This window comes from Ostrea edulis, chromosome 2 (assembly GCF_947568905.1).
Source record: "Ostrea edulis chromosome 2, xbOstEdul1.1, whole genome shotgun sequence".
In the NCBI taxonomy this organism is placed as follows: Eukaryota; Metazoa; Mollusca; class Bivalvia; order Ostreida; family Ostreidae; genus Ostrea; species Ostrea edulis.
The window spans coordinates 50,304,962-50,331,203 of record NC_079165.1 but is presented as its reverse complement, the minus strand read 5'-3'; the positions used below and the strand labels follow the sequence as shown (position 1 = coordinate 50,331,203).

Sequence of the window (26,242 nt, the reverse complement as noted above, 5' to 3'; positions counted from 1 at the left end):
ACATTTGCAATACTTGTGACAAATCTATGAAATCCAATAAAATTCCATCACAGTCAGTAGGAAATGGACTTCAACTTGACGATATACCTGGTGATTTGAGAGAAATTTGTCCACTTGAAGAAAGATTAATATAAAAAAGACTTCCTTTTATGCAAATTGTTAATTTACCTCGAGGAGGACAAAGAGGTATTAAAGGGTGTGTTGTTAATGTCCCATCCAACCTTTCAACAGTTACAGAAATTCTCCCCAGAATACCATCAAATTGTGGACTGGTTCCAATTAAACTTAAAAGAAAATTAAAATACAAAGGTCATGCAATGTACCAGTCAATAAGACCAGAAAATGTAATGAAAGCATTGCAGTGTCTTAAAAAAATTAATCAGAATTACAAAAATATCCAAGAAGATGAAGAATGGGTTGATCACACAAAATATATTACAGAAAATGTGTACAATGATATATTTGAATGGAAATTTGATACTAACTCAGAGCAAAGTGATGGCAATCATGATTCAAATAATGAAAACCAGAAAAAGATCATATAAAGACACCAAATGAAATTTTGAAGGGAAGTGATGACATCAATATCAATGATGATGATGAAGATGATGATGATGATGATGATGAAGACGACAATGATGAAGCATTGAGAGGATTGCCATTCAATACATGCCTTCAACCCATCAATGATTTACATCTAAGTAAAAATCAAGACATTTTCAGTATAGCTCCAGGTGAAGGTCAAATTCCTGTTGATATGGTAGCTGACACATCAAGTGAAATTCTTGCATTTCCAAGAGAATTTCCTACTGGAAAATTTGGCCTGAACTATTCAGATCGCCCTACAAAACTCTATCCTAAAAGATATTTTAATCAACGACTTCTAAACAAAGATAACAGATTTGCAAACAATGCTGAGTACATTTTTTTTGCTCAATACTATACTGAAGTAAAACAAATCAGAGACAACATTTCAATAGACCTCAGAAAAGGATCAACAGATGATGATAACAGAAAAGCAGGAAAACTTCAAAATCCTGATAATATAAAAAATTTACTTAATCACAATGAAGGGTTCACTTTTCTTCAATCAATTAGGGGAAGTTATCCATACTGGTGTAAACACTTCATGATCTGTTTGCAATGGTACGTCAACTTGATATACCAACATTTTTCTGCACTTTTAGTGCAGCAGATCTCCGATGGCCTGAAACAATACAAATCGTTGGAAAACAATATGGGCATTCCTTTTCAGACGAAGATGTTATGAATATGAGTTGGCAAGAAAGGTGTCAATGGATTAGGAGAAATCCAATTACTGTTGCACGCCAATTCGAACACAGAACAAACACTTTTATAAGTGACGTCATTAAATCCCCTGCGGCCCCAATTGGAAAAGTTGAAGATTTATTTTTAGGGTAGAATTTCAACAAAGAGGATCTCCACATATACATTGTCTCTTTTGGATTAAAGATGCACCAAAGATTGGAAAAAATACTGATGAAGAGATCTGTTCATTCATTGATGAATATATTTCTTGTTCTGCAGAATCTGAAGATGATCTTACCAACTTACAGAGACACAGTCATTCTGCAAGCTGCAAAAAAAGGGATAGAATGTGCAGATTTAATTTCCCACGCCCCCCTTCTTCTAAAACATTAATTGCAAAAAAGTATGTTTCTGAAAATCCATCACAAACTATCCAACAAAAAGCTGCTCAAAAATTCTTTTAAGTAAAGTTTATGAAAAGCTACCAACAAACACAAATATGACTCTGACAAATCTACTTACAGAATGTAATATAACAAAGGAAAACTACATGCAAGCATTGAGGGATACTGCATCAAAGACAACTATTATTTTGCAAAGGGAGCCTAAAGATTGTTTTGTCAACAACTATAACCAACATTTATTGTCAATCTGGAAGGCAAACATGGACATTCAATTTGTAACAGATCCATGGGCTTGCTCAATGTACATACTAAGTTACATTAGCAAAGGTGAACGAGAAATGGGCAGATTACTTAAAGAAGCCTCAAAAGAATCCGATAAAAATGATAATATTCGAAGACAACTTAAAAAATTGGGAAATGTATTTCTTACCCATCGAGAAGTTTCTGCTCAAGAGGCTGTTTATCGTGTTCTTTCGATGCCAATGAAAAAATGTTCAAGGCAGGTTGTTTTTATAAACACAAGTTTACCATCAGAAAGAATTCATATTCTAAAATCAAGAAAACAGTTAGAGGAATTAGATCCAGAAAGTGATGACATTTTTCAAAAAGGGTTGTTAGAAAGGTATTCAGCAAGACCAAAAAATCTTGAAAACATGATTCTTGCAGATTTTGGTTCCTTATACCAAACAAAATATACAACATCAAAAGATGAAGAAAATGTATCTGCAGAGAATACTGATATAGAGACCGAGGAAAATCTTAAAAAAATAAAACTGCTAAATGGTATCGGAACAATGACTAGAAGAAGAAAAAGGGCAGTCATACGATTTCCAAGATTTTCAAAAGAAAAACATCCTGAAAAGTTTTTTCATGGCATATTAATGCTTTACACTCCATGGAGAAAGGAAGAAAATGATTTACTTCAACCATACAACACTTATGAGGAGCATTATTTCACAAGACAAAAAGAAATCATAAAAAATATGGAAGCATACGAGAAAGAAACAGGATTATTAGATTCAGCCCTCCAAATACTGCGATCCGAACACTTTGAGTGTAATGAATGGGATAAAATATCTTCAGCTACAGAACAAGAACAAAATGATTCAAAATTAGAAGGAACAACTTATGCAGATGAATTTGGATTGAACACATGTTCACCTGATATTCTAAACAACCCACCAGAATTACAAAATGAACCAGACATTGCATACAGATTAGAAAAACAAGAAAGGGTTATCAATTTTGAGGAGTACAGTAAATTAATTCACTCACTAAATAATGATCAAAGGCAAATTTTCAACATTATATCAAAATGGTGTAGAAATCTTAAACAATCCTATAAAACACAGGTACCTTTCAAACCTTTCCATTTCTTTGTGACCGGAGGAGCTGGTACAGGAAAGAGTCATTTAATAAATGCTATTGTTAATATGGCAAGACGAGAGCTACAAGTACTCTGTGAAGATAATCCAGAAGGAACTACGGTTTTACTGATGGCACCAACTGGATGTGCAGCTAAAAATATTAAAGGAAATACAATACATAGTGCACTGGGCATTCCTGTTGAAAATAGGCAAAATTCAAATCTTTTACCTCTATCTGCAAACAGACTTGCAACTATGCGTTTTTATTTGCAACATTTAAAATTGATCATCATTGATGAAATTTCTATGGTTGGATATTCATTACTAAACAGCATTCACCTCCGTCTTCAAGACATCATGGGAATCACAGATACATCAACTTACTTTGGGGGAATAAGTGTACTTGCTGTGGGGGATTTCTACCAACTTCAACCTGTAGGAAATAAACATCTGTTTTGTTCACCAACAAATTCCCTTAGCAAACTGTCCCTTCACTTATGGAAAGATTTATTTCAATTGGGCGAACTTACACAAGTAATGAGACAAAAATCAGACCTTCAATTTGCAAATATTTTAAACAGAATAAGAATTGGTATCCTAGAAGAGGATGATTTGAAAGTAATAGAGAAGCAGGTTATACTTTCCACTGCAGAATACTATCCAACAGAGGCACTGCATGTATTTCCTTTAAACAAACAAGTGGATGAGCATAATTTAAAAATGCTACAGAGTCTTAATATGCCAATATATTACTTCTCTGCAAAGACTTCCCAAAGAGATGTAACAACTGGAAGAGTTAAACTGCCTGAAAAACAACCAAATATACTAGATAATTTAGAAGATGTTTTAGCAATTGCAATTGGTGCTAGAGTTATGCTCATTAGAAATGTAGATTTGTCTGACAGTCTTGTCAATGGTGTTATTGGAATAGTGACTGGATTTATCAGAGATGCAAACAGAGATGAAATAAAATTCATTTTAGTTAAATTTGATGATCCAATAGTAGGACAACATAAGAGGAGAAAAATGCACATGTCATCAAATGGATCTACACCAATACAAAGGGAACAAATAACTTTTACAGTCAGAAAACATAGTTCAGTGGAGCAGATGAAAACTCAATTTCCTCTGAGTCTGGCCTTTGCCTGCACTATTCATAAAACCCAAGGAATGACAACAGAAGAAATAGTGGTTTCTTTTGATGGACCTTTTAGACCTGGACAAGCCTATGTTGCTTTGAGCAGAAACAAAACTATACAACGTCTACATTTAACATCCTTTGATAGAAAGAAAATCAAAACAAGTCCATCAGTACAAGAAGAAATGACCAGATTGAGAAATGAAATGCCACTGATCAAATCAACAACTTTAGAGGATTTTGACTGCAATCATTTCTTGAACATTTCTCACATCAACATCAAATCATTAAAATGTCACTTGAAAGATCTGAAAAATGACAAGAATCTCTTATCTTCTCATATCATTTGTATATCAGAAACATGGCTATCCGAGGCTGACAAAGATGAAAATCTGCATATTCCAGGTTTTTACCTATACAGAAGAGACAGAAAAGAATGCTTCAAAGGTCATGACTGCTCAAATCAAATATGTATGAAGTGTAACAAAAAAGGAGGAGTTTTGATGTACCTGAAAAATTCATTGAAAATAGAGAAAATTGATATCGCAAACGATGCCATATTAGAAATATTAGGCGTGACACTATTTTGTGATGAAATATCTCCATATGTTGTTATTTCAGTTTACAGACCAAATCACGTACAGATTGAAACATTTATTAAGGCACTGGAAACAACACTAGACAATTATCAGAGCAAGGGAAAAATGTGCATAATTACTGGAGATTTCAACATTGACTTTTTGAAAAACAGCCTGCCTTTATACAAACTTTGTTGTGAAAAAAAATTGCAACAACTCATTCGCATTCCAACACACGTTTCTGGTTCTCTTCTTGATCATATCTATATTAACATTGAACTGAAAAATTTGTATTCAGGAACGATTTCAACATATTACTCAGATCATGATGCAATTTATTGCTGTGTTCCAATGAAAAGCTCACTAGATCTACCTGAAAACAAACCCTTATGCATCCAGCTTTGTAAAGTTGACAACAATGGCAAAAATATACCAAAAAAGAAGGTACCAGTTGAGCAATACACAAAACAGAGCACAAAAAACAAAAAGAAGTGTATCAATACAGAAAATATGAGAGTTCAGAGAACGAAAGATCATATGAGACAAGATGTAAATATCATGAATATTACTGAACAAAATTATGAACTCACAAAACAAAGCAAAAGAAACAAAGAGAAACTGTGTATCAATACAGAAAATATGAGAGTTCAGAGAACAAAAGATCATACGATACAAGATGTAAATATCATGAATATTACTGAAGAAAATTATGAACCTCTTAGTGTACAGGAATTAAATGCCATATCCCTTTCCAAAAAAAAAACAACAAATAGCACAGATACTCAAAGTTCCCTACAGGTTTGATGATATCAATTATCCACTTCCGAGAGATTTTAGATATACACAGATCATTCAAAAATTACAATCAGAGAGTCCAAATTTTACTATTGATGCAACTGATCCTGACGGAAATTGTTTTTTCCGTGCAATAAGTAAGGAGATACTTGGATCTGAATGCTACCACAAAAATGTGAGAAAACTTATTTGTGACTCTCTCCAAAATCATAGGTTTGCATTCGAGACATGGATGGAGGGTGGAGCAGATAACTTTGAGCACCATGTAAACACTATGAGAAAACAGAGAACTTGGGCAACACAATTAGAAATAATAGCAACTTCTACCATATTTAACTGTCATATTTTCATCTTCACAAACAGTTATGTCCAAAATCACAGTCATGCTTGGAAATGGATTAAATTCCCTCCTCAACAAATAAACAACATTGATCAATATTTTCACGTTGATGGAAATATCTACTTGCATCATACATGGGATACCCATTATGATAGAATTATCAGCAAACGTTATGCTGTTCACTGACTTTAAATTTCACTTTGATTTTACCTCTTTTGTCCATGTACATGTGTCTCAACAAAGCTGGGACTTACAGCTAGTCAGTCAGGTTCTTTGATTATTTAGAACTGTCAACATAGACGTTTAAGATGTAAATAAAGATGTATAGTACTGTACATAGTCAAGATGTAAATACTTGTCTTTTTTACGTATGTTTCCTATAATATTCATTATAATATATTCCAATATACTGCAATTCAAATTATTAACAAGTAAAAGCACACTCAATTTGTCCTCGTGTCTCAATAGAGCTGGGATAAATTCAGTAAGTCTCATTCTCATTTTAGTTGACTTGTAAATATATATATATATTTTGATTGTAAATTTTGCATAATCAATTTGGTTTTTTGTTTTTTGTTTTGTTTTTTTTTTTTTTTTGGTTTTTTAGCTCACTTCAGCCAGAGGCTCACTTGAGCTTTTCTTGTCATTGTTATAACTTGTCACATTTTTATCTTCTCCAGAATCACTAGGCCCATTTTAACTAAACTTCTCATAAAGTATCCATCAGTGAAGGGAATTCAAGTTAGTTCAAAAGAAGGAACAGCCCCATCTACAAGGGGAGATAATAGTGAAATAGCAAAATTACATAGGTGTCAACTTTAAAAAATCTTCTCTTCCACAACCAAGAAATCAATAATCCAATTTCAACTAAACTTTGTACAATGTGTCCTGTAGTTAATGGGACATATCAGGAGATATGTTTATAGCTTAAAGTTTATAGATTTACCACAACCACTTCACTAAACAGAACTGAACTTATCAAGAATTATCCGTTTATTTCATTCATTTATTTCAAGGGGGGGCATACAAATTTATACAATTTCCATGAAAATTCTAGACTAATTGCAAACAGAGTCAGGACTTACAGCTATAGTCAGTCGGGTTCTTTGATTATTTAAAACTGTCAACATAGATGTTTAAGATGCAAATAAAGACATATAGTACTGTAGTTAAGATGTAAATACTTAATATCTTTTTTACGTATGTTTCCTATAATATTCATTATAATATACTTCAACACACTGCAATTCAAATTATTAACAAGTAAAAGCACACTCAATTTGTCCTCGTGTCTCAATAGAGCTGGGATAAATTCAGTGTGTCTCATTCTCATTTTAGTTCACTTGTAAATATATTATATATATATAATATATGTATTTTGAATTTAAATTTTGCATAATCAATTTGTTTAGTTTTTTTGTTTTTGCTTTTTTAGCTCACTTCAGCCAGAGGCTCACTTGAGCTTTTCTTGTCATTGTTATAACTTGTCACATTTTTATCTTCTTCTCCAGAATCACTAGGCCCATTTTAACTAAACTTCTCATAAAGTATCCATCAGTGAAGGGAATTCAAGTTAGTTCAAAAGAAGGAACAGCCCCATCTACAAGGGGAGATAATAGTGAAATAGCAAAATTACATAGGTGTCAATTTAAAAAATCTTCTCTTCCACAACCAAGAAATCAATAATCCAATTTCAACTAAACTTTGTACAAATTACAATGTGTCCTGTAGTGATAGAGATTCAAGTTTCTTCAAATGGAAGTACCTAACCAATCTTTTGATTAATGGGACATATCAGGAGATATGTTTATAGCTTAAAGTTTATAGATTTACCACAACCACTTCACTAAACAGAACTGTACTTATCAAGAATTATCCGTTTATTTCATTCATTTATTTCAAAGGGGGGGGGGGCATACAAATTTATACAATTTCCATGAAAATTCTAGACTAATTTCAAACAGAGTCAGGACTTACAGCTAGTCAGTCGGGTTCTTTGATTATTTAAAACTGTCAACATAGATGTTTAAGATGCAAATAAAGACGTATTAGTACTGTAGTCAAGATGTAAATACTTAAAGGGACTGGTTCACGATTTTTGATAAAAAATATTTTTCTTTTTTTATGTTACACATTAGAAATATAACTCATTTAATGTTCACAGCCAAAATGTTGACCTTCTGAATGCAAGAATGAAAGCAATATTTTAGCCTTAAATATGTGTTATGTAAACAAAGACTCGAGTCTTTTTATGTAAACAAATAAACAAGTGAAATATTGATTTTGTAATATAATGCATCTTAATTTTGCATTGTCTCAAATTTTAAATTATAGATGACACATGTTACCCCAAAATGCTTGAAATGTTAAAGATATAATAAACTTGGATCGATATCCATTTATTTGAAAATTTCGTAAACAATAACATACCGCAATCTTTGTTTACAAAACAAAGAATAAACTCTCTACAATGAGCTTCTGTCATGCTGTATAACCTTAATTTTCATGTGAAATCGTTAAAACACATTAGACAGTAGATTTTGATCATTAAAAGTGAAAAACAAAATGTTGGGTAAAATCGTGAATCAGTCCCTTTAATATCTTTTTTACGTATGTTTCCTATAATATTCATTATAATATACTTCAACACACTGCAATTCAAATTATTAACAAGTAAAAGCACACTCAATTTGTCCTCGTGTCTCAATAGAGCTGGGATAAATTCAGTGTGTCTCATTCTCATTTTAGTTCACTTGTAAATATATTATATATATATAATATATGTATTTTGAATTTAAATTTTGCATAATCAATTTGTTTAGTTTTTTTGTTTTTGCTTTTTTAGCTCACTTCAGCCAGAGGCTCACTTGAGCTTTTCTTGTCATTGTTATAACTTGTCACATTTTTATCTTCTTCTCCAGAATCACTAGGCCCATTTTAACTAAACTTCTCATAAAGTATCCATCAGTGAAGGGAATTCAAGTTAGTTCAAAAGAAGGAACAGCCCCATCTACAAGGGGAGATAATAGTGAAATAGCAAAATTACATAGGTGTCAACTTTAAAAAATCTTCTCTTCCACAACCAAGAAATCAATAATCCAATTTCAACTAAATTTTGTACAATGTGTCCTGTAGTGATAGAGATTCAAGTTTCTTCAAATGGAAGGACCTAACCCATCTTTTGATTAATGGGACATATCAGGAGATATGTTTATAGCTTAAAGTTTATAGATTTACCACAACCACTTCACTAAACAGAACTGTACTTATAAAGAATTATCCGTTTATTTCATTCATTTAAAGAGGGGGGGGGGAGGGCAGACAAATACAATTTCCATGAATATTCTAGATTCACTTGCTAACAGAGTTGGGAATTACAGCTATAGTCAGTCGGGTTCTTTGATTATTTAAAACTGTCAACATAGATGTTTAAGATGCAAATAAAGACGTATAGTACTATAGTCAAGATGTAAATACTTAATATCTTTTTTACGTATGTTTCCTATAATATTCATTTATTTATAATATATTTCAATACACTGCAATTCATATTATTAACAAGTAAAAGCACACTAAATTTGTCCTCGTGTCTCAATAGAGCTGGGATAAATTCAGTGTGTCTCATTCTCATTTTAGTTGTAAGGCAAAAATAAAAATATTGTTTGTTTCCCCTCATCCGACTGAGTCTGAGAAAGTCCCACCGACCCAAAAGATTTTATTCTGTCATTATGGCAAAGTTTTGTTTTTGTTTCCAGAAAATTTTAGGGTTGTGGGTGTGATATTTTTGACAGTCAATAAGAAATATAACTTATTTCGGAACTTGATATATTTACAAACTGGGAAATACCTAATTATGTGCATGTGTAATTCAGTTCTGATTGGTTGATTTAAATATAAGTGAACTTGTAAAAGATGTCAGCATGCATACATTTTTTTTAATCGGCAAAATGAAGTCCCGTTGAAACGTTTTCTGGTAAAAGTTAGATCTATTGATATCATTAAAAAATTATAAACAAAATCAAAACCACATAATTATATAAATTAATTAAGATAATGAACAAAAGCATAAAATGCCAGTGATCCACAAAATTAAATTAAAATTTATTCTAACGTTTTTGAACACACAGGCGGATATTATTATTTTATAATATAATTTGGATTCATTACAAATCGAAGTGGCAAATACGACGAACTAGATTACAAATTGGCATGACCTAACTTGTTTAAAATGGCCTGTAAATTTCCATAGATTTGAAATAGGGAAAAACATATCTATAGATATAAATATAATTGAGAAAAAATAGCTACTTTTTGTGAGGGGAAACTGCCAAATATTGGTGGCTTAAAATTTTTCGTTAAAAAAAAAAAAAAAAAAAGGTTCTACAGAAAGGAGGCCTCCACGTGGCTAGAGCTGGAAACATATGGAAACTATGAATGTTTAAATAAACTTGAAATTCATGTTTTCCTTATGGCTGACGTCCTTATTTATACTAGTGTGTGGGTGGGTGTATATGTGTGTGTGTTTATGTACAGAAAAATCTATATCAGTAGCATAATAAATATATCACTATCATGTAAAACTTATACGGTACCAATTTTCATGCACCAGATGCGCATTTCAACATAATGTCTCTTCAGTGATGCTCAACCTAAATTAAACTTTGTCAATTGTAGTTCCATATATTTAAAGAAATTTTTTTTCCTCGCGCCATTTTTCTCATTTCCTCCTCTTCTTTTCTCTTAATTTTTGTACCCCTGATTAGGAAATTTTGTGCAATTTGTAGAAATAACAAAGTCTATACAAAGGAACTATTTGCTGTTGGTAGCTGAGGCTACTTCCTGAGGTGCACTCTGCCTGTTTACACACATGTGAAAAACATGTGGATTTGAGGGCTAAGTCTTGTTTGCAGGTATTTTTTTTTTCCAAAATGCCGCATAGGGTATTGTTTTTCTGGTGTCGGCAGACGAGATAGCTAGTTACATAGAAAGTTTCCGGCTGCGTTATTCGGCATCAATTCTATAAACTGATTTTTGATGATTTTTTTCCCTTTATAGTAATATATATACAACAAACTGTCAGACACTAGTAAAAAAGAGATTCTAGTCAGTATAAATTTAAGAAAACTGTAAAGAAATTACTCTGTGATAAATACACTGAAACCTGGTACAATAATCAAAATAATTTAATTGATGGGAAACTGTGCACTTTATATTTTAAACTTAAGGAGCACTTTGGTTTTGAGAACTATCTTAATAATATTAAAAAATTTGATATTACAAGATCTATTTGTAAGTTACAGATATCAGCTCATTTAATGATTGAAGTTGGTAGATATTCAGGTATTACTAGGAATGAACGAATATGTAACAAATGCAACTTCGGTTCATTAGGTGATGAGATTCTCTCTTTACTTGTATATGTATATGTACATTATTTGTATGCATTTTCATGCTGCCCCTTGAGGGCCCTTGTCGGATAGGAAAATAAAATATGTTCCATGTTCTATATAGTGAAACATATAATATTGTACATGTGTCCTTGAATTCAATTTTCATGTTCATTCAATCCTAGCATTAATATATACATGTGAAATAGATTAAAATGTATATGCTTTTAAGTTTCATTTTGCTGAATTTATACTGGCCCCCCTTACACTTTATGTTGCTTCTGCTCTTTCTATCTATGCAGGGTTTATGTGTGTGTTTGCAATTGACTCAATATACCTTTCTTTTCTATCTTTACTTTTATTATTTATTTTTTAGTAAATTCCATCAGCAATGCCATTTTAAATATTTATATGTCCTGGCCGCGGCAGGGCTGACGTTGTGTCCTTGGGAAAGGCACTTAACATGAATTTCCTCACTCCACCCAAGTGTAAAAGGGGTACCTGGCTATAGACAGTGAAAGATATTGTTAGAATGTTAGTGCTCTAGGGCTTGTAATGGCAGCTTGCACTGTATGCTTCCTAGGAGGCTGAGAAAGTTCTAGATTGATATAAGGTCTGCCGGGGTAATAATGTACATTGATTATTGTAAAGCGCTTTGAGCAGCATACGCTGGATAAGGCGCTATATAAAACTAATCATCATTATTATGATTAATTTACTACCATCATTGATATTCAAAAATTCTTATACTATCCAGCTTTTACTTGAAACAGCAAACATAGCTAATTGACTTGAAATTTAATGATGATTTTTATATACATATACTCTTGCTTGCAGTATTTTATTTCTTCCTCTTAGTGTTATGCCTTCGTATCTGTATATTCTTGCATGAAAGTTTTCTTTTATTTTCTATTCTTTTGTTAATCTGTGATATGTCTGTGTATATGTGTACATGTATGTGTCTTTATCCTTCATATACATGAATGTGATACTGATAGTCGGTTTTAAAGCTCTGTCAAACACGTGGTACAAGTTTCAGTACAGGGGCATCTTATTCGCTTTGCAGCTTTGTTCTCGATTACACATATATAACTTACAAATATTTACTTACCATGTTACCAACATCATAATTATCCATTTATAAAACATGATAAGAATTCCTAATGCACAAAACCAACTCTTGAAATCGAAAAATCATAGACATGTATAACAGTCCGTTAAATATACACGCCGCGTGCAAAACGCAAAGCATGAGTAAAGGTAAAACTAGGCCTAGTTCTGAAAGAGCTTTGGAATGGGTATTTTCGATCCCTTTAGTCAAGTCTGTTTGCTCATATAAAACTTGTTTTCCCTGTACCTCGTTCGCCTCATTAACTGTTTGTCCCAGTAAAATCATGTTTTAAACGTTTATTTGGATTTTTAAGTAATTTCTACTTTTTTAAACCCAGAGTCATCGTTCTTTACACTCACATACCAGGTATTTATCATTTGAACCAAAGCACCTGTTGATGATCTTAGAATCTCATCCGGCGAGCCCCTTCCCCCTAAACTTTTTATCCGCCACTGCATATTGAATTAAACTATCAAATTACTATTATTGTTTTCTTGCTAGTTATACACAAGTGCAACGGAAAATATATATTTAAAGACAAACACTTGCGTGCGGGTATTACTGTCTTAAGACAGCATCTAGTTATCATTATTATACCCCCACTTTCTAAAGAAAGTTCGGGTATATTGTTTTTATCCCGGTCCGTCCGTCCGTCTGTCCCGGTTGTTGTCACTAAAACTGTGTCCACATTTACAGTGCAATCGAAATGATATTCTAGGAGCTGAATAGCAAAGTCCTGTAGATGTGCAATAAGGTTTCAGAATGTTCATATTGGCCCCAGGGGGCAAATAGGGCCTGAAAAATGACATTTTCTAACATAAAGCTTGTCACTTAAACTCCATCTACATCTGTAAGAGCAGTCACATGATATTCTAGGAGCTGAATAGTAATGTCCTGTAGATGTGCAATAAGGTTTCGGAATTTTCATATTGGCCCCAGGGGGCAAATAAGGGCCGAAAAATGACGTTTTCTATCACAAAGCTTGTCACTTAAACTCCATCTACATCTTTAGGAATAGTCACATGATATTTAGGGAGCTGAATAGTAATGTCCTGTAGATGTGCAATAAGGTTTCGGAATTTTCATATTGGCCCTAGGGGGCAAATAGGGGCTGAAAAATGACGTTTTCTATCACAAAGCTTGTCACTTTAACTCCATCTACATCTTTAGGAATAGTCACATGATATTCAAGGAGCTGAATGGTAATGTCCTGTAGATGTGCAATAAGGTTTCGGAATTTTCATATTGGCCCCAGGGGGCAAATAGGGACCGAAAAATGACGTTTTCTATCACAAAGCTCCATCTACATCTTTAGGAGTAGTCACATGATATTCTAGGATTGTTGACCTTGAATGACCTTGAAAGTGGGGTCAAGGTCAAAGGTCAAGATCACTTTCTCCTCCACAAAGTCTTAGGTGGTTGACCTTTAAAAATGGGGTCAAGGTCAAAAGTCAAGGTCACTCTTCAAGATGTGGGTCTCCACAAGCGACGCAACATTGAGTATGTACGTCATTCCAAAGGAAGTCTATATCCCCTTCCTTCACGGGATTCAGCATGATAGCTGTCTGCACCAAGTACTTGCGAGACACAGATAGATGACTGACACTCTACGCATAACTTGGAAAACAGTCTCCATGGGAAAGCCCTGTCAATGTCAGGGAGGACTGCATAAACCAACCAAGTGCCAATTTACATAGCTGCCCCATGTTCAACAGTAGGACACTGGTACTGATCTTTAAGCAATACACAAAACTGACACTCTACACAAACTGATAACAGCCCCCCCCCCCCCCCAAAGAAAATTAAAAATTAAAACAAATACACATACATGATACACAGAAATAGTTAAACATGTACATTTCACCTTCTGTAATATTGTAAACCAATAAATGAATAAAAAATAATTCCAAAAAAAAGAAAAAGAAATGATAAATAAAATAAATGAACAAGCCAGACTTGCCTGATCAGGAATGATGCAATATCCTCGGTTCAGACTCTATACTCAGGAAACAATTTCTTTGTGCCTTTACTCAGCCTCTCAAATCCAAGTGAACTCACTGAAATGACATCCACGTCCACACATGTACACAAATCATCCAACGAGGAAATGCGTAGCTTCCCCTCCTGTCGTCCGTTTACTGCATCCTCAAAAGTGAAAGTAGAAATCCCCGCCAACCAACTTTCTCACATGTCACTGTTTCGGATCCTATAAAAAGCCACTTTATCAATGTACAATGATCACCATCATGCATTCAAACACAAATAAACAACATTGATATCATTCAAACTCCATTATTTCTTCTCTTTATATCACCCTGGTCACATTACCTTCGTAAATATTTTGCTCACTAAAACGTCATGCTGAGTCAAATGATCATAGTTATATTTAGAGAGGGGAAAAGTGGAATATGACGATGTCTGATCATCAACTTTTATCACATTTGTTTGAGAATGTAATTCACTAAAAATTAAACTTGTCGTAAAAATTACACACTGAAGTAACTACGACGAGTTGCAGAAAACCTGGATTTTCGAGTTACTGCCGGATTCTATCTCTTGTGAAGTATATCTTGTACAGAAGCGGATGTAAGAATTTTTTAAGTGGAGGGGGTGGGGTCCAGCACTTGATCGTTTAAATACTTTTCACAACGTCTATCCGCTATCTATTTCTGATATCGCAAAGAAATGAGAGAGAGAGAGAGAGAGAGAGAGAGAGAGAGAGGTTACTCCCAGTAGGCTTGGGGCGGCCTAGCCCCCCCCCCCCCCCCCCCCACCGAAGCTGTAGGGTAAATGGTGCAACTCCTGCATTCTGAACATTTCCTGGCACTTCCTTTTCACTTTCAAATTGTCTACTTCTTAAACAAAATTTTTTATGTTACATATACAAATGTACTTTTTAAGAATTCTTTTTAAAAGCGATACTTGCATCTGACGAAAATATCGTAAATATATTATCAGTGTGTTGTCTTATTTATCCTAGAGTTCAATGATATTTATAATAGTGTTGATAAATTCGAATGAAGCAATTAGTAGTACATATACATGTAAGTATCTACCGTTCATATCATTTGGACTCAAAGTCTCGTTAAAATTGAATATTTCTTAAACTTTTTGGTTCTCCAAAGGGGAGGGGGGGGGTCAGACGCCCTAGACCCCCCCCCCTTCTGGATCCGCGCATGTCTTATGTGTTGTTTCTGCTACGAACTTTCATTTGCGATTACAGTCACCTGCCCTTTAAAACCATCCCAATGCGAAGTAATATGAGCCCCGTCGGTTTTATTGACAACGCAATTTCTTTCTTTTGAAATGGGAAAGAAGTTCGAGTTATTGACCTCTCTCTCTCTCTCTCTCTCTCTCTCTCTCTCTGGTAGGCAGTCGAAACGGTATGTAGTGAAAATGTAAGTTTAAACGATGAATTCAGTCATGTTTTGAAGATTTGGTATATCGAGGTTTGGCTTTAAGTACGTACTTTGTTTTAATAGCGTTAGGCCTAGTTGTCAAATTACTGAGTCAACTTCTTCATCCCCTTTTGGAACTGAGAATGCAATGACGTAGCCAAATCACTTCTTTGCTAGTTAAACATTATAAGATTCAGCGATATAAAAAAAAAAGGGGGGGGGTCCAGGAATCCAAAAAAAGAAGGAAAAAAAATGAATCGATAAAAATAAATATACGTGTATCACCCAGTGCTAGTTAATATTTTATTCAACTTGTACATTAAAAATAATTGCCTACAAATATTAGCAGTATCATATTTAAAAAAAAAAAAAACCACTACAAAGATGTCCCACAGAAAGGGGGGGGGGGGATGCCAATCCCCGGATTCCCCTCTGGATCCGCCATTTGGACAGAGAGTATATTTAAAGGCAAACACTTACGTGCGGGTATTACTGTCTCATGACAGCATCTAGTTTTATTTATCATTTCTTTTCGGGGTTTTTTGTTTGAATTATTTTTTATTATACCCGCACTTTCTAAAGAAAGTTCGGGCATATTGTTTTTATCCCAGTCCGTCCGTCCTGGTTGTTGTCACTAAAACTGTGTCCACATTTACAGCGCAATCCAAATGATATTCTAGGAGCTGAATAGCAAAGTCCTGTAGATGTGCAATAAGGTTTCAGAATGTTCCTATTGGCCCCAGGGGGCAAATAGGGCCTGAAAAATGACATTTTCTAACATAAAGCTTGTCACGTAAACTTCATCTACATCTGTAGGAGCAGTCACATGATATTCTAGGAGCTGAATAGTAATGTCCTGTAGATGTGCAATAAGGTTTCGGAATTTTCATATTGGCCCCTGGGCTCAAATAGGGGCCGATAAATGACGTTTTCTATCATAAAGCTTGTCACTTCAACTCCATCTTTAATTTTCCGAGTAGTCACATATCATTCTAGGAACTGAAAAGGTATATCCTGTAGATGCGCAATAAAGTTTCGGAATTTTCATATTGGCCCCTGGGCTCAAATAGGGACCGATAAATGACGTTTTCTATCATAAAGCTTGTCACTTCAACTCCATCTTTAATTTTCCGAGTAGTCACATATCATTCTAGGAACTGAAAAGGTATATCCTGTAGATGCGCAATAAAGTTTCGGAATTTTCATATTGGCCCCTGGGCTCAAATAGTGGCCGATAAATGACGTTTTCTATCATAAAGCTTGTCACTTCAACTCCATCTTTAATTTTCCGAGTTGTCACATATCATTCAAGGAACTGTAAAGGTATATCCTGTAGATGCGCAATAAAGTTTCGGAATTTTCATATTGGCTCCTGGGCTCAAATAGGGGCCGATAAATGACGTTTTCTATCATAAAGCTTGTCACTTCAACTCCATCTTTAATTTTCCGAGTTGTCACAGTTTGACCCCTGATCTTTTACCATGTCACCTCAAAATAGGGGTCATCTTCTCCTGAAGATGTACCAGTGTACCAAGTTTGATTTCTGTGAAGGAAAGGGTTCTTTAGACTCTGAGTGGTCAGTATATTCCATGTCCAGTTTGACCCTTGACCTTTGACCAGGTGATTTCAAATCCAATAGAGGTCATCTACTTTTTAAGATGTACCAATGTACCAAGTGTGATGTCTGTCAAGCAAAGGGTTCTCAAGATATTAAGCAGACAGTATATTCCTATGTCCAGTTTGACCCATGACATTTGACCAGGTCACCTCAAAATCAATAGGGGTCATCTTCTCCTGAAGATGTACCAGTGTACCAAGTTTGATGTCTGTCAAGCAAACGGTTCTCAAGATATTGAGTGGACAGTATATTCCTATGTCCAGTTTGACCCTTGACCAGGTGACTTCAAATCCAATAGAGGTCACCTACTTTTTAAGATGTACCAATGTATTAAGTGTGATGTCTATCAAACAAAGGGTTATCAAGATATTGAGTGGGCAGTATATTCCTATGTCCAGTTTGACCCTTGACCTTTGACCATGTGACCTCAAAATCATCAGGGGTCATCTTCTCCTGAAGATGTACCAGTGTACCAAGTTTGATGTCTGTCAAGCAAACGGTTCTCAAGATATTGAGTGGACAGTATATTCCTATGTCCAGTTTGACACTTGAACTTGACAGACATCAAACTTGGTACATAAAAAATTATGGTTTATGGAAGGAGTTGTATGCAGCTACATGTATCAAAATATTAACTATTTCAAGAAGCCCATTATATATCATAATTATCTCCCCTGAAGAGGAATGTGTCCCTTAGGGTAATTCCACCCTTCTAGAATCATATTGATTGATGTTTTCGGCCAAACTCAACAATTTTTCAGGCACCCCGTTTTTATTGGTGGAATAGAGAACCCAGATACAATGTACCTGGGAAGAGACTACAGATGTTTCAAAAGTAAACTGGGCAACTTTCTCAATTAACGGCGCGAGCGGGATTCGAACCCGCGCCGACAGAGGTAAGAGGTCGTGTGATTTTGAGCATGATGCTCTATATTGACCACTCAGCCACGGAGGCCCCAGTTCTAGAATTATAAGTTGAATCTTATAGTTCAATCTTATATTTGATTGTTGATTCTTGAAATAATACATCTTAGTAACAAATAAAAATGATAAAATAAGTATGTTGTGGTATTAATAAAAAATTTGTCAATTAGCAAATGTATACCTGTTATCAACATCAGAAAATTACAATTTTCCTTAAACAGCATTACCAAAATTTTACAAACACTTTTTTAAATTACGTAATAGTATTCATAACAATTTCACGAAACCTTTTCTTTAAAAAATATACAAAATGTATGTGAAAAATAAAGGAAATCTATCGTATAATAGACTTAATATAGGATTCTATGAAAACAAAGTGATTACCCTTGGATTCAATATTTTTAAACATATTGATTATTTATATATCTAACTTAGACTTTTGAAATATTTTATGGTTAACAAGATTTTTTACAATAACAATTGAAAAAGACTCCAATAGAATTTATAATTCTGTCATGCATAAATCATTGATTTTCCGAAATCGTATGACGTCACAGGAGGGTGGAACTACGTTTAATGACAGACAGATTATTTATCAATTTCACAAAAAGAAAGAGTAACAAATTATATACTCCATTAGGAGAACAACACAAGAATTTCAATAAAACTGATGGATACTCCCCAAAATGCATCCAATCACTGTACTACTTCATATGAAAAATTGACTCGAACAATGATCAATAATTGTTGAAATATTGTTAAAATAATGAAGGTTTCTTTTTCATACATAAGGTGTATGTTGAGTGACATGGACCTTTACTAAATGACCTTGATTGACCTTTGTCTGAAAGGTATTTCCTTATTACTTACTATTGTAATATATGATCAATATTTGTTCAAAAACTGTTTAAATGAAAGAAAGCAAAAGTGAGCAAGCTCACATTCCCCACGGTCCAACAAGTTCAAACTTTAAAAATAAAAACTCAAAATCTCTCTCTCTCTCTCTCTCTCTCTCTCTCCACATCCACTATCTACAAGTGAACACTTTTCATCTGATGAATAAAGAACTTCTGGGAGACCCAAGTGAACACTATTCTCCAAACCAAACTGAATCATTCTTTCCAAAGACTCTTCTACTGAAAGGTAATGTTTGAAATTTTTTCTTAGAATTATAAGTTTTCTCTTAATAGAGAAGCTTGGAATAAAATGAAATTATAAAGCATGCAGTTTTAGTAATATGTGACTATCCCTACTACACATTTAATTTTTTTTAATGCAATTATCCGCTGTATGAATTGATACATTGTAGTATTTAATATGCATTCATTCATGATATGATTTTGTAGTTAGAAAATGGAACTGGGTGTAGTTATTGATGCAAATTTGAAAGGTTAGAAAGTAATCTTTTTTGTCCAATATGTTTGTGGTATTCATCGTCAGTGTAAGTGAATCAAGGAATTTGGTACACACCATATTGCGCCGTTCCTGCGTTTGGCCACGAAATGCAAGTGTAGGAAAAAGTAGGTAAAAATAGTTACCTGAACTAGGTTTAAATACCTAGGTAGCTATAAGTAGCTATGTAGGTAGAAATAGTCTTTGGACTGGACCTGTTTAAAGCATTCTTAAAACCTACCCCAGAGTGCAATGCTAAATTTACATAGTGTCCATTTTTTGGTTATAATTTGGTGCAAATCCGTGGTATGTAATTTATTTTTGCATAAAACCATAAAATAGACGTACAAGTTAATGGATCAGTCTTCACGAAAACATTTAAAACTTGCTGGCCAGTAGTACCATGCAGTAAACTGTCTAAATTTACTGGCCCACAGTGAAATTTACTGCCCCCCCCCCCCCACAAATTTTCAAACTACATGTTTATCACATACATTTTGGAATGTATTGTATAATTGTACAATAAATTTACTGAAACTTTATCAAATATGATTATTACTCATATTCTAATTCACCCAAGACATCCTTTCTGTCAATACCAGAAGAAGAAAAACTTTCCATAGGATTCTATTAGACTCTACAGATGACATTACAAAATTATTGACACTTGAACAGTAAAAAAGTAGCATGTCATCATTCATTAGTTGAGGTATCAATCATTAAAATGAATAAAAAAAGTGCATAGAAATAAAGTATAGCGAAGCCAAGCCGTCTATGAGATTGATCAACTCAATATATATATATCTATATTTATATATATATATATATATATATATATATATATATATAGGTAAAAAATAAAAATGAAACACGAAGACGTTTAGTAAAGCTTTAGCGCTTTCATTTCAAATCTTCAGAAGCTTTACATTTAGTAACATAGCGACGTTTTTTATATATATCTCATAGACGGCTTGGCTTCGCTATACTTTATTTCTATGCATTTTTTTATTCATTTTAATGATTGATACCTCAACTAATGAATGATGACATGCTACTTTTTTTTACTGTTCTATTATCTATATATATATATATATATATATATATATATATCCATAGACAGTCATGGCAAGGTACAAGATGGTGTCTGATACCTTTTAACTTTCCGTTTACAGTTGATGAGGCCCGTGGCAAGGGATATGTATGAATTGAAATATAAACACGGTTGATTCGGTTATGATTACGCCATATTGTCAACTATCACATATATCAATCAGACATAGTTATATAAACGGCATTTATATAGCATAATTAAACCAATGCAAAAGCGATATTTTAGTCCAAGGAAATATAATACAACAACAGATGTTTGTAAAACACATACTTCTTTGAATGGGGGCATAATAAGAATTATTTGCACTTTCACAATGAAAAGTTTTAGAAATGCAGTGAAAAATAGCATGACGTGATGATTCATGGGTTGAGGTACCATTCGTTAATATGAGGTAAAAATGCTTAGAAATGAAATATAGCCATGAAATTTCATATTTGACAAAGTTCTGCTAACCATGTAATCTGTAAACAAGAGGCCCATGGGTCATATTGCTCACCTGTGTCATCTAGGCCCTGCTATTGTTCAGCTGTTGTGAATTTTAAAAGATTATTTTAATCGATTCCATTTTACCATGAATAGTCAAAATATCAAATGCCATTGCGTCACAAGATCTTGCCATAATGGATTTATACACAAAATATGATAGCCACACCTAGAATACTTATGAATACATTTTATGGGTTATGTTTTCTTAAAAGCAGGTCAAAGTTCAAAGGTCATGATATGAAATATAATGTCTTGCAATAATATATATATGTACAAGATATGAAAGACCGACCTTATAAAATAGGTAAAACTAAAAAAAAATAGATGAGCTAAAAATTCAAAATGTCAAAAAATTGTCATATATGTATGGCCTTTTTCTTATGCACATATAATGCATTAAGTTTATTTGCTTTAAGTAGTCTAGATTACTGAAAAACTTTAACCCTTGATGCTATATACCAAAATTGGCCAAGTAGTTTTCGAGAAGTTAAAAGTGTTAAAAAGTAAACGGACAACAGATAAATGACAATGGTTGACTATAGACATCCCAATAGCAATATGCAAATCAGGTGACCTAGAAATGTAATCTCTCTCTAATCCCCAAAACAACCAGGGGGTCATATTACTGCAACTCCCTAAAAGACATGAATATTTGTTGAGACCTAGCTGTCATTTACTTTCATATCAGGTTGCTTAAATGTACTCCTGCATGAAAGGTGTCACATTTTATTACAGATATGGAGTTTCAAAATTCAAATTACATTTTTGCTGACAGCAGAGGCAAGAATTTGAAAATTGATAATGTCTGTATCAAGACTTATCCAGGAGAATGCATGGGTCCAATTCTTCAACATGCATACAACTTTTCAAAAAAACCATCCAGGATCATTTATCTATATCTATGCTGGAATTAATGATTTTACCAACTTCAAAAAAGAAGGACAATATCAAGAATTGCTTGCAAAACCCAATTTCTCAATTCTAAAATTCATTCAGGAGGTAGAGAAGATGAAGGAACTCGTTGAGCAAAACAAAAAGATAATTTTTACAACGATTCCAACAATAAATATTCAAAAATGGAATGAAACTCGACAACAACAAGGAAAAACAACACATCTTAAATTCACTGAAAAATATAAAGAAATGCAAGACACTATTAATAAAAACATTCAAGAAATCAACAGAAACATCATCAGAATTAACTCGCTCTCAAATTACACCACCCCATACTTACACTCGACAATTGAGATAAATGTACCTGTAAAGAGGGCGGGGACAAGAAAACGATACCACTACTTCAAATTAGCAGATGGAATACATCCCACAGACCAACTTAACAAAAAAATCAAAATTATGTTTGAAAAAGCTATACATGCCAACATAAAAAAGTGGGAAGATGCTGGGGAATCAGAGGACTCAGATGAAGAACCAAAAAGATCATGGAAATATTAAGACTTTAGGCTTTAAATTCAGAATTCTGTATAATCTGTATCAAGTACAACTTAAACTAATTCCATCTTCATGTGATATAATCAGATTTTGCAAAATCAATGATATATTTAGATTTTTGTATAATGTGAACAGAGTTATCATGGTTATTTTTACAGATATTTTCTAAAGAGGTACTCTGCATTGTCGTAATGGCTGACTTCCTTTTAAAACATGGATGAAAATATAAATTTCAGCAATATTTGTCTATTCATTTCTAAAATCATTGTCTAGCTGAGCCGTCAACTGCAGAATAGTAGATCGCATGTTCTAGTCCAGCAGGAGTTATAAATTTGAATGCCCCTGAGATCGAAGAAGATCAGGGGAGGCGGAGGGGGGGGGGGGTATTGTTTTTGTCCTAAATGTCTGTCATTCCGTCATTCTTTCTGAAACTTTAACCTTGCTAATAACTTTTGAACAGTAAGTGCTAGAGAGAATTATTTGTGACAGGACCTTTCCGTGGGTACCAACAATTTTGACCCTTTGACCTTGACCTTGTAGTTTGACCTACTTCTTGAAAACTTTAACCTTACTAATAACTTTTGAACAGTAAGTGCTAATCTTTGATATTTCACATGAGTATTCCTTGTGACAAAACTTTTCTGTGGGTACAAATACTTTTGACCCTGTGACCCTGGAGTGTGTCCCACTTTTAAAAAACTTCAACCTTGCAAATAACTTTTGAACATTATAGTGCTAGAGCTTTGATATTTGACATGAGTATTCCTTGTGACAAGACTTTTCTGTGGGTACCAATACTTTTGATCATGTGACCTTGACCTTGGAGTTTGTCCTAATTTTTGAAAACTTTAATCTTGCTTTTTACTTTTGAACAGTAAGAGTTAGAGCTTTGATATTTCACATGAGTATTCCTTGTGACAAGACCTTACCGTGGGTACCAAAATACTTGACCCTGTGATCTTGACAAGGGAGTTTGACCTACTTTTTGAAAACTTTAACCTTGCATACATCCTTAATGAAATTTTTATGTATATCATTACATTGTTATAAACTGTTTTTGTGAAATTTTGATATTAATGCTATGAAAGGTAAATTGAAATTTTCTGATGTTGTTATATGATGTTTATGTATGTCTCTCATCTTATAAAAAGTGATGAGTCTGCTGACTTATATATTTTGTTTTGATAATTTAAATTATTAGTTTTATTTCTAATGAATGGAAATTTATAGATCAATTTCTTAATCTAAAATGCTAATACATGTATACTGAATTTTCATAGTGAGAATTAATGTTGGTTCATTTTGGATTTTAATGGAATTTTGTTTCCACAATACAAGCTTTTTGAAAAATATTTTTTTCTTTTTAAATTCAAGAGTTATTTTTCCTTGATTACAACACTGAATTTATCCCAATTTGAAGACGCACTTCATAAATCACTTATTTGCAATAGTTAGAAATATCATTTTGTTTTTGCAATTTGGCCTATCATTGCAAAACACCATGCAAATTATTCTAAATGCATAATTTTCCTGCGAAATTTCACCCTATCACTTGTAATCAATTGTTTTTAAAACAAACATTCATTACAGGGCCTTGGTGTACGTCACAAAGTATGTGGTTTGAGAAATGTGCGATTTGCAACACTGTAATTAAACTGTTTTGTTTATTCATATTTTTCAGCACAAAACGAAGGATATAAAAAAATCTGTGGAAATTTTAGAAACAATCGAGCTTCAAATATTGGGAGGTCTTCATAAAATTAAAAGTGGAAACAGTACAGAGGGAGAAAAAGATATTGAAAAAGTTTCTAGAAAAAGTAAAGCGTCTTGTAAATCGATCAAAATTAAACTCAATATGATAGAAAAAGAAATGAAAAATTTAAAAGACGAAAACAAAAAACTTCACAAAGAAAATAAGAAATTAGCTGCATACAAAACAGAAACTACAAAACTAAAGAAAGAAAAATCAGACATTCAAGAGGAACTCAACAAATCACAATCTGTTTTGTCAAGTTACCTCACAAATAGTCTTGATGACAAAGGAATGAATGAAGAGGGAAAAAAATTCCGATACAGATTCTAAGGCTGATGAACAGTCCCAGGACTTATTTGCACCATCATGTGCTAAAAAAATTGAAGACTGACTAGTCAATATTTATCTACAAGTTCATATTTTCATTCAAATGTCTCAATAAAGCTAGATTGAACATTTATCTTCATAAACATACCGGTATATCTAAAAAAATATTTAATCTATTAAACTGATTCCATCCTCCTGTGATATCATGAGCTTTTAGAAAACCTGCTTAAAATTATTGAATCAAAGGGCAATAATTCTGTTTTCATTGAATACTTTGTCAAGTTCATTATGCAACATATTTTCCTTATTTTCTAAAAGAAATTGTGAATACTTTTGTAAAGAAACAATTTCGTGGTATTATTAATGAATACTATCATATTGTTTTAACCAGTTTTTGTAAAATATTAACGATGCTGTTAAAGTAAAATTGCAATTTTTCTGACATTGATATATGATTTTGTATAAAGTATGCCTTGCATTTTAAAAGGTTTGATGACCTATATATTTTATTTCATATTTGAGTTATAACTAAAATAAATTGAAAAAATACACATATTAAACTATCAGATGATCATGCAAGTATGAAGTTACCTTAATTTCCATTTCCTCTTCATTCATATTCCTGTCATCAAGACTATATGAATATATCAATATGTTGTAGCAAAGTTAGTATATTACCCAATTATCATTTTCTTTTGTTCATAATACATCCATACCATTTAATTTCTCATATGGTTTCTTCATTCACTTGTCTCTAAAGAGCTGGAATGGACAATGAATGTCAACAAAATGTTTAAAAGTTCTATTCATGATCACAAACATAAAACAATTGTGTTTTTCATTTTTTGCACTACAACATAAGATGTGCATTTAATTCAAATAATAATTACAATTAAAAAGATCCACGTGTCTCAATAGAGCTGGGATCTTTAAGCTACATGGCATCCTAAAAAGAGTAAAGAATCAAAAAAAAATTAAGAGCAAAAAAAAAAAAAAACAAAAAAAAAAAACAAAAAAAAAACCCACATTTCCTTGGAGGTCCACAATATCTATGGTTCAGAGGTTCGACTCCTCTCGAATGTATTAATTTGCCCTATCTCTTAAATGATAAATGCATATTAATGTTAAATTAAACATTAAACTGGCAATTTTTATACATAAAACTTATGTTAAAATTTATATATGTGCTGAAACTTTTAAACATTTCTTGTATATATCAATTGATCAAATTATTTCCTAAAAGACATAAATACACTAAAAATAAACCCATTGAATAAAAATAAATTTTTAATTTCTTTTAGCGCTCATTCAAACTCATAAAGTACTTTTTCATCTGTATTTCAATAATTTCTCTGAATGAGGCACTAAAGGACTCAATGAATGTCCTCCCAATTC

General features: G+C 33.0%; 1 protein-coding gene across 1 annotated transcript; it reads left to right on the top strand.

Moving 5' to 3' along the window:
- Positions 1-63: 63 nt before the first annotated feature.
- On the top strand, positions 64-24,850 carry LOC130051456 (kinesin-related protein 4-like). Its single transcript, XM_056153399.1, has 3 exons — positions 64-90; positions 569-760; positions 24,449-24,850. The coding sequence occupies exons 1-3, from the start codon at positions 64-66 to the stop codon at positions 24,848-24,850; spliced, it is 621 nt and encodes a 206-aa protein (XP_056009374.1).
- The last annotated feature ends 1,392 nt before the right edge of the window (positions 24,851-26,242 follow it).